Raw genomic sequence first — 11,113 nt, 5'->3', positions numbered from 1 at the left:
ACAACAACAAAAAAAGACAATATAAATACCACAAACAATCGCTGTTAGTCAATCATTTGATTCATGATATACAAACACACTCACACACACATACATATACTTGTACAAATGCTTGAGAGCATGATTTATCAATCATCAATCATATATGGAAAGCAACCATTTTTAATGGTTTAGGAGGCATTAGGTAGAGCACTCGCTTCACACAAAAAGTGCTGTCAGGATTTTTTTTCCTGATCCCCCCCCCCTCCCCCCCTGTCCAACGAATAGTGATTGGAAAGCTGGGTCTGTTAGATCTGGTGGAAAGTACTTTGTGATAGACTAGCGTTCTATCAAAACGAACAAGCAAATAATTACTATTATCTGTTTCATGCTATGGAAACGGGGATAAACTCGAGCTTCATGGGCCCACAAGCTCTAAGGACTACTAGAAGACATTCTCATGAAAAAAAAAAAAAGAATAAAATAAATGTATTGCTGAAAATGAGTCATCACAACCTATTTAAAATAAACAAAGCAGGAAATTAAAAAAAAAACAAACAAAAAAAACCTTAGGAAGGCTACTTCGACTGCATTGACAACAGAGATAACAGGAAGTGTTTTTGACACTGAAAGGGAAAAGTGGCGCAGTCTTGCTCCGACTCAAATGAAAGAGCTGGATCCGACAATGTCATCCATGACATACCATCCAATGTCATGCAATCCAGAAACTGTACCATACACATGATATAAGATAAAGATCTGAACAAGTGTGTATGAAAGGTACCAGACAAAGCAAGAAAGAAAAAATAGAAGAAAAAAAAAAACGCATCTAGTCGAGGTAGACTGATTTTTTGTGATGGTTTTTTTTCTTCTATTTTTCTTTCTTGCTTTGTCTGGCACCTTTCATACACACTTGTTCAGATCTTTATCTTTTACTGGTGCCTGCTCCTTAATTTCTTTAACATGATATAAGATTTGATGGCCATTATTCTGTCACTTGATCTGATGTTGATAGTGATATGTCTCTGTCTCCTTTTCCTCATATGTGGAATGTTTTGTCCTTGGTGAAGACATTCAGGAGCTTCTGCGTTACAGATCTGAAAAGTGATGAAAAGATGCTCTTTAAATAATGACTTATTAACTCACTCATTCCTAGAGATTTTTGCTTCTTTTCAAAATTGGAAAAAAAATGTATTAAAAAGGAGCATGTACATAGATAGTTTTATTCAACTATCATTAACATGTAAAAACTAAAAACATTAGCATTGATACCACGCCTCATATAAATGTAATAAAAAGGCATGGGGTAAAAGTAACCCGGGTAAACTACGGACACAGTCGGTGTTAGGGTTGAGTGAGTTAAATGAACTGAACAGCAAAATAACTGCACCACTTTTCAAATCGACGTATCTCACGCACGATGAGTCACACTCTTATTCTGTTTTTATCAAATGAAAGTGTGTTTTATCCTGAACAAAATGATGTGTATGACATTATAGAAATCCATCATATCAACATGTGACACAGATCAAAATAAAAATGTAGGTATGATGCTTACTTACAACAGCAGAATTTTCAATATTTGATATCGAATTTGTCCACTTCTGGTATTAATTCATACCTGCCAACCCTTCCGCTTTTGGCGGAATCATTCCTATTTTCACACTTCCTTTTTGTACTATTCCGCCATTGTCTATAAAATTCCGAATTTCAAAAAAATGATGATAATGGTACGAATAAAAAAGAGCAAAGAGGGGGTGGGGGGGGGGGGGGGGGGGGGGGGGGGGTTAAAGAGGTGAAATATTTTTTGTCTCAAATTCCTATTTTCAGGCGTTCTGATTCCACTTTTGGAATGTGAAGGGTTGGCAGGTCTGCATTAAATCCTTGTCTGACTTCTGTCTCTTCCGTCCCCCTATATAATGTTTTTCAACAGGCTTTCTGTAATGTAAATTAGTTATGTATATACCTTGCGAATAAACACAAATAAGAAGCACAAAGACTGACCCAGAACTGGGTGAGCTCTCCTCTCCCGCCACTTCACACAGGACTGACACTTCTCACTACATAACATGGTGTCAGAAGGGCTGGCACAATGGCCAGTTTCAACTTTGAGCACACAGTACTAGACCGGGGAGCACCGGATCTCTACAAAGAATTCACTAGATTTAGGGACCACACAGAGTTTGTGTTCGCTGGGCCATTGTCCAATCTTACGCCCAAACAAAAAAGCTGTTTGGCTTGGAACGTGGATAGGTTCTCAAGGCCGGGAAGTGTATAGGACGTTGCCTTGGAAGGAAGAAGATAAAGATGATCCTTTAAAAGTATTGGCACAATTTGAGGCTTACGTAAGACCCAAGGAAGAACAAAAGGATAGCTAGGCACAGCTTGGGAAAAGAAAACAGCGACATGGAGAGAGTTTTGACATGTTTCTTACAGATCTCAGGTTGATAATAATGGATTGCGACTATACTGACCCTGATGACATACTTGTGGATTGCATCATTGATGGGCGGGGTGGTCGACAGTATAGGATCTCGAATAACTTAATAACAAAATGATTAAATACAAACGATAGTAATTTTAATGAACTTGAATGATAATACAAGAGAAAAGTTTGTAGTCAGAAGTCTTAGCTTGTTTGTTGTTATCAGTTCATGATTTGTGAGAGAGCGGAAGACTCCGCTCGCTTCGTCCAAAGCTCCATTCGTGTTTTTCGCTCCCTACAACAGCAAAGTACAGGAAAGATTGCTAGATAGAGGGGAAGAACTGTCACTCTTTCAAATTCATTAATCATATCATTATGATCCATTTCAAGTTTAATTTTCTGTTTTTGATTTTGAGAATGACAAAAAGTCAGATGGTGCCAAATAGGGAAAATAGATTGGGTGTAACCATAAGCCTCAGCTGTCCGTAATGCTTTTTGGGAGCTCTGTACTGGTGTGTTGTCATGGAGCTAAAGACTCATTTCCTCAATTTATCTTGGGTGTTTATTTATTCTAATGTAACTATATTGAGAATTAATGTCTGACGTCAAATTTTCATATTTTAGCTTTAATAATAATAATAATAATAATAATAACAATAATAATAATAATAATAATAATAATAATAATAATAATAATAATAATAAAAATAATAATAATAATAATAATAATAATAATAATAATAATAATAATAATAAAAAATAAAATAATAATAATAATAATATTAATAATAATAATAATAATAATAATAATAATAATAATAATAATAATAATAATAATAATAATAATAATAATAATAATAATAATAATAATAATAATAATAATAATAGGGATAATAACAATAAATGACATTTATATTGTGCTTTACCACGGGCTCTAAGTGATATAAAACAAAACATATTACTGTAAGACAAGTGTTAATGGAAAAGTGATACGAATTCAATTTAACAACAACAAAATATTTTTTTTGTTTGTTTGTTGCTTTAGGTCTCTTCCAACACAATTGAGGTTATATGAGAGACCGCTGAAACAAAAAAACAAGCAATCTAACAAAAATAGTACAAATGTCAATCAAAATCATAACCTAAAGATATCATAAGCTAAATTATAAATAACCAAGAACAAACAGGCAGAGGATTTACAGAAAAAAAATATCCCCTGTCAAAAATACAATCACAAACCAAAGAAGCAGGATAGGCTAGTAAAGAGAAGAAGAAACGACATCACTATCGGATCGTACACCCATGCGAACATCATAGGTATATGATTCAAGGGTGATGCTCCCATCCAACCACCCGCCAACAAAATATGATAATAGTATTGCAACTTATGATGTAAAAAGATAAAACTTTATTCTCTTTCAGGTAAAAAAAAACCCCAACAAAACAACACTTTATTGAACGCCCCTTATTTGGGATCAACAAGCGGTATTGACTTTAAGCAGAAGTTGACTAAGAGTGTTGACTTGATGTAGATTTCATTGTATATTTGTGGCCTGTCTTCTAGTGGCCAGAAAAGTTATTAAGTCTGCTAAGTTTTCTTTTTTTTCTAATCTCCGCTATGAATGCTTTGCATGTTTAAATTCTATATTTCACTCTTTGACTTATAAGAACAACTTTTATTTATAATTTAAACCTAGGGCTCAAAAGGACTTGTTTTTTTTTTTTTTTTTTTTTACAATATCACTGTTTTGTATAATCTCAATATTATTTATAATCTCACCCTAACAAACGATTTGTAATTTTACCATATTATAAACGCAAACCAACCTCATGGAGAACGTAGGTATTTTGGAACTGAAGAGTACAAATATATGGTAAGAGCTGATGGCGTGGGCATAGCATTTATATCCTGGACACACAATGTAGGTATCGGTGGCCTGGTGGGTGAATTCAGATGGACCTGCAATGGACATAAAAATACATTCATACAGAGGGAGAATACTGTTGTTTTGTTTTGTTTTGTTTTTAAGCGTTTTACGGCGCTTGCAACACATTTAGGCCATATCAGCGCCAGTAAAAAGGAAGAAAATGGGATAGTAAAAAGTTATAGAATTACAATTTAAGCACACAAGAAAGGGTAAGACGAAGGGGAATTGTACAAATAAGGAATTTGTGTAGATTCCAAGTGCATACCATCAATGTACTTAGTTTGAGATCACCTAAAAGTCTTATCCAGATACGAGCACAGGTCCCCACTAAGAGGAATACACTCAAATGCTTACATTATAAATTCAAAATAACAAATATAATAATACATAACAGAGAGATGATTTACAAGGAAAAAAATATCATCTCCCAAAACAATAACTATGCATTTGACTGTTTCTCTCCCAGCCAGGACTCCGGCCAGGGCCAGGACAAAACCAAGTAATCTCATTCCAAGACAAAGACAGAAAGCAAATTGGAAAACAGATATACAGGAATAGAAGACACAGTAAGTGCCACTGATGATATAATTAACCCCTCCCCTCCCCCAAAAGTAATGACTAATAGGAAAAACGAGTAATATTGTACAGTTAAACACGAGGAAAATAAATATCAGTGTGTTGTATTAAAAAAAACAAACAAAGCCCCAAACAAACAAAAGAACAAAAACAACAAAGAAATCAATCCAATATTTCTTTTCTTTTCAGTACGAGTAGGTTTTCTTACAGTTAGAGTCTTTGAATTTCTAAGCAGCCTGAACAAAAATGGAAATTATTCACGGGACTCAACTCAATCTCTTTAATCCTCTTTTTAAAATAATTGAGTTATCTCCCTTGCACCAAGGAAAACTAAAATTAGCGACATCGTCTCTCTCTTTGTACGCTCCCATGGTCCTTTTACTCTCAAGGGGGAGCCTGGATTGCTTTGAAATTCTAATTTCTCCCTCAATTTAAATTGTTATAATTATAAACGTAGTTTTCGTCGTTGTTCTTGCCCCCCGCCCACTCCTGCTCCCCCCCCCCCCCCCCTTTTTTACTCCTTTAATTCTTCTTCATAAATAATTTATACGATTCATAACATTTATAAATACGTCAATTTAGTTGATAAATTTTAACCATTGTATGCGTCACATTCTAAATAGTTGATCATGTGATATACCACCTGACATGTTTTATGGGAAGGCTTTTTATTTATTTACCTTCCGCTTGATCCTCTTTTCCCTCTCTGGTAAAATACGCCCCCATGACGTGTTTGTAGAAGGACCTCAACACGCTGCGTCGTTTCTCAACCCTGGCCTGCTCCTCCTTGTCCTTTGTCAGACTGACAGAACTGAGACATTGTTTTGTCTTTCTGTTTATCAACAAAAACCTGTTGGAAAGAAAAGACAGAGCAAAGTGATATTGTTCTAACACTTGGAGAAAACCCCTGTTAAGTGTATCATTACAAAACTGTAAAAAAAAAAAAAAATGTGTACATTAATATCGAGATAAGTTCAAAAAAATTAAACCCTCTCCTTACCACCTGCAACAAAATCGTCACATTTGTTACGACACAATCTACATTTTTCTAATTCAGATTTATTTTGTATATTACATACAAACTTTGAAAAATGATCTTTATTTAATTAATAAGAACATACACGTGTTTTGTAGAGAGCTTGTTTGAATTTTAAAAATAATTTTTTTTCTGCTGGGTATGCCTGCCATTTTGGGAAAATACTGAAAGTGATCGGTAAGGAGAGAGTTAATTCATCATTCCCTTGAAATTTTCACTCATAAGGTTTTCAACTTAGCTTTTTTTTTTTCTTTTTCTAATGCATAAGTACTGCTTGGAAGGCAAACAGCGATTTCTTCTGATGACCAATCACTCTTTGGTACGGTCTTTGCTTTCGTAACCGAAATGTATGTACCGAGTTTGATCACTCGGCGTTGTGCTGTGTGGCCTTGAGCAAGTCACCCCACCCTAGCTCAATTTGCGGCGCTGCACTGCGGTTGATGCCTGGTTTATTCCAGTCTTCTCTTGGAATAGACCCTAGAGACAAATTATTTCCCGTATGGGATGAATAAAGGGAATTTTATTTTATTTTATTTTATTTTAAAAAATTCGTTTTAGAGTTGAATGCATGACAATGTTAGATCACAATAGCTTTTTAAAAAAAGTCATTTTACAATGTATTCAACACTGCGGACCAGAAATATTGGTTGACAAGGTTGAATTTAAGTGGTGACTTAATGAGGATTTCAATGTATATTAGTGGCCAGAAACGTTATTTATTAGTCTGCTAAGTTATATTTTTTTCTAATCTTCGCGATGAATGCTTTGCATGTTTAAATTCTATATTTAACCTTTTGACTTATAAGAACAACTTTTATTTATAATATAAAGCTATGGCTCTAAAGGACTTCTTTCAAAATTTTTTTTTTTTTACAATATCACTGTTTTGTATAATCTCATTATTATTTAAAATCTCACCCTAATAATGATGGCTCGAAATCACTATTTTTATTTACAATCTCACTTTCATTTATAATTTCGCCGAAATGTAAATAGCTCCAAAGGACTATTTTATTTAAAATAAACCATAATACTCATGGTTCTAAAGAACTACTTTTGTCGAAAACTTCACCCCAATCCTCATGGCTGTAAAGGGCTATTTTATTTAAAAGTCACCCTAATACTAATACTCATGGTTCTAAAGAACTACTTTTATCGAAAACTTCACCCCAATCCTCATGGCTGTAAAGGGCTATTTTATTTAAAAGTCACCCTAATACTAATACTCATGGTTCTAAAGAACTACTTTTATCGAAACTTCACCCCAATCCTCATGGCTGTAAAAGGGCTATTTTTCTTTATTGAAAATCTCATCCTAATAATATCTATAGCTCTAAAGGACTACTTTTTTAAATTTACGATTTCACAAAAACACATGACTCTAAGGAAATACCACTTTAATTTACAAATCCAACCTAATACTTGGGGGGGGGGGGGGGGGGGCGAAGTGGCCGAGTGGTTAAGGCATTGCACTGTGACCCGGACGGACCCGGGTTCGAGCCCCGCTTCAGGCACTTTCGTTTTTTTCCTTGAGCAAGATTATTAACTCCCACTTTGCTCACTTGGACTACATGGGTGATTCCTGTTGACATCAGACATCTTGTTTGATGAATTATCTATATTCCTTCGTGGAATGCCTAGGCGACGATATCTTATGATGTCGTGGCAGAAAAGGCATAATTATTATTTATTAACCTAATACTTAGGTCTGAAATATTTCTCCGGCGAGCATAAAAACGTTTCCAGAGGAAAAAAAAAAACCCACATAAATTTGATCATGTTTTGACTTTTACACATTCTGATCAAAAGGCATATGAAAAGGGAATGAAAAGTTCTAGCCAGCATGAAGAATAAAAAGTAATGATTTTCTTTGTTTAGAACCAAGATGGCCGCCGTTGCCTGGCGGCGTGACATCAGACTACTGAATCCTATTCCAATCTCCTCACCCTAATACACTGTTGTCGATGTCCAAGCTCCAAGGAAAGTTTCTTGGGTGAGTCTGTCTTACTGCACGAAGACTTTCAATAGCTGGTACCCAAAACCTACCAATCTAGAATGCACAGAAAAAAAAAAGAAACAATGATTGATGATGATGATGATGATGATGATGATGATGATGATGATAATGACGATGATGGTGTGAAGATGATGATGATGATGGTGATGATGATAATGATGATGATGATGATGATGAGGATGATGATGATGAGATAACCGAGAAAATAGGAGGAAAAGAAGAAGAAGAAGAAGAAGAAGAAGAAGAAGAAGAAGAAGAAGAAGAAGAAGAAGAAGAAAAAGAAGAAGAAGATGAAGAAAGTTCTGGGTTCGAGCCTCGCTCGGCGCATAGTTGTCCTTGGAAAATGTTTCTTTATTCACATTCTCTCATCGTACTCAGGTGTAAAATGAGTACCTGGTCGTTATCAGCGTTGTCTCTGTCCGAAAAAAAATTTATAATATCGCCTAACAGGCGTCATGTCCCGTCCTACATGTTGTGTTGCTGTTGGCCAGGGAACCCTTGTAAAGCGCTTTGAGCACGTTTAGTGGATATTGCACTATATAATACAAGACAAGAATAGGCAATGGCAAACCATTCTTGTAACTTTGCCGAGTTAACTGCATGAATAAGTCCAAAAAGTTAAACGGTGACAGCGTAAAGGGGAGCATGTTTTCACGGAAGACTGCTGCCTCGCTCGGTTGGGAGCGTGATGTTCGTCAGGTCACACCAAACCGTCAGCCAGTTACTAGGCGAAATAAATTTAACAAATGTGACAAAACCAAAATTGGGACATGGAATGTCAGGACCTGTGCCCAAAAAGGAAAACTAAACAACATTCTAAAAGAAATGAAACGGCTCCAAATAAATATTCTTGGCCTGGCAGAGATGAGATGGAAAGAGCAGGGAACCATGTCAAAACAAGAAAACAACACGACATATAAGATCATATGGAGTGGTGGAGCCTCTTTCCAAAAAGGAGTAGGGATGATCTTAGACCAAAAATCAACCAAATTTTACAAAGGGCACGTAGCAATCTCAGACAGAGTTTTGCTGGTTAAGCTAAGAGGACCTGTAGTTGACACCAATATTATTCAAGTTTATGCACCAACAGAAGAGGCGACAGATGCAGATATGACAGAGTTTTACCATTCACTAGACAAAGCAAAACGAATGTGTAAATCACAAGAAGTCCTTATGGTAATGGGGGACCTAAATGCTAAGATTGGCAGAGGCAGAGATGGTGACATAATCGGACCACATGGACTCGGAGACAGAAATGAACGAGGAAACATCTGGGCAGATTGGTGTAGAACAAATAAATTAATGATTTCAAACACCTGGTTTCAACAACACCCAAGAAGAACCTGGACATGGCAATCACCAGGGGACAGAGCAAGGAACCAGATAGACTTTATAGCAGTATCATCAAGATTCAGAAATGGCATATTAAATTGCAAAACCTACACAGGCGCCGATGTAGACAGTGACCATGTCCCAGTTGTTTGTACAGTAAGGATAAAGTTTAAAGCTATTCAGAGAACAGCTGGTAGAATAAAGAGGGATTACAGGTTATGCAAAGACAATGGCATACAAACAAAAATGAGAGAAGAATTTGAAAATGCACTCATGATACAAAGCCAAAGTGAACCTGATAACGAAAAATGTGAAAAACAATTTGATATATTCCAAAAGTGTGTCAAAGCAACTGCAGAAAAGCATTTACCAATAGCTCAAATAAACAGCAAAAAGGAATGGATGACAAATGAAATTCTAAACCTATTTGAAGAAAGACGAAAATTCAACAGAGGGTCTGCAGAATACCAAACATTGAACAACCACATTAAATCCAAATGCATCGAGGCACACGAGAACTATCTAGACTGGAAATGCTGCGAAATCGAAAGAGAATACAAACCCAACCCTCAACAAGCTCACCAAAGAATAAAAGAACTATCAGGGAAAAGGAAAAGCAAAGCAGCAGGAAGTTGTATCCAAAACAAACAAGGGGACTGCTATTTGAAGAACAACATATAGAAAGCCGATGGGTAGAATACATAGGCGAACTGTACAATGATCCAAATAGAAATGAACCACCACTGAAATTCAAAGAACCATTAAGCGGACCAAACATCACCAAAAGTGAAATTGAACATGCCATGGAACGAATGAGGGATGGTAAAGCAACAGGCCCTGATGAAATATCTGTAGAGGTATTAAAAAGCCTAGGCGATCTAGCAATTGATGAACTTCACATATTATTCAACAATATATACAATACTGGGAAAATTCCAGAAGATCTCTGTAACTCTATTTTCATAGCAATACCAAAGAAAGCAGGTGCAGTCAGATGCGAAAATTTTAGAACTATAAGTTTAATAAGCCACATCAACAAAATACTGTTGCGTATAATTATCAACAGGCTAAGGAATAAGATTAACCCCGAAATCGCAGAAGAACAATATGGATTCCAACCTGACAGAGGGACAAGGAACGCAATATACCTCCTCCGTGTTTTAAGTGAAAGAGCTATACAGGTTCAGACCCCACTATACCTCTGTTTTGTCGACTACAAAAAAGCTTTTGATAGAGTACGCCACGAAGAAATACTAAAACAACTGCACTCCATTGGCGCTGATGAGAAAGACCTCAGACTCATGCAAACATTATACTACACCCAGCAGGCATCTATCAAAATCGGAAACTCTACAGGAAATTCCATTCCTATTAAGAAAGGAGTCCGTCAAGGGTGTGTTGCCTCACCAGATCTGTTTAATCTATACCAAGAAACAATCATGAGGGGCATAAATAATATGGAGGGAATAAAAGTAGGAGGTCACAACATAAATAATATAAGATACGCAGACGATACGGTACTCATTGCAACATCAGAAATCCAACTTCAAAAGATTGTTGACAAAGTGGTAGTAGATAGTGAAGCCAAGGAATGGAAGTGAATATCACCAAAACGGAATGCATGGTAATACAGAAAAACCCCGAAAACAACAACACCTGCAATATAACGATTCACGGCGAGCAACTTACCAACGTAGAAAGTTTTAAATACCTAGGTTCAATAGTGACAACAGATGGAAGATGTAACCGAGACATACGAGCAAGAATAACTCAAGCCAAACAGGCCTTCATGGACCTGGGAAACATTTTGAAAAACAAAC

The 11,113-nt window shown here is 36.1% G+C and overlaps 1 protein-coding gene across 1 annotated transcript in view; it reads right to left on the bottom strand.

Moving 5' to 3' along the window:
- Positions 1-872: 872 nt before the first annotated feature.
- LOC144978301 (protein fuzzy homolog) overlaps positions 873-11,113 on the bottom strand; it is a 97,511-nt gene continuing 87,270 nt past the window's right edge. Inside the window, exons 8-11 of the mRNA XM_078924159.1 lie at positions 7,891-7,994; positions 5,589-5,758; positions 4,232-4,364; positions 873-1,076 (exon numbers count right to left, since the gene is read on the bottom strand). Coding sequence (XP_078780285.1) covers positions 1,019-1,076; positions 4,232-4,364; positions 5,589-5,758; positions 7,891-7,994 — 465 coding nt within the window. The 3' untranslated portion in view covers positions 873-1,018. The remainder of the gene's footprint in view (positions 1,077-4,231; positions 4,365-5,588; positions 5,759-7,890; positions 7,995-11,113) is intronic.

The sequence above is a fragment of the Berghia stephanieae genome, chromosome 8, assembly GCF_034508935.2.
Source record: "Berghia stephanieae isolate SIO BIC M18660-M18661 chromosome 8, UCSD_Bste_1.3, whole genome shotgun sequence".
In the NCBI taxonomy this organism is placed as follows: Eukaryota; Metazoa; Mollusca; class Gastropoda; order Nudibranchia; family Aeolidiidae; genus Berghia; species Berghia stephanieae.
Note: the sequence above shows the minus strand (reverse complement) of the source record. Positions and strands in the feature narration are given on the sequence as shown.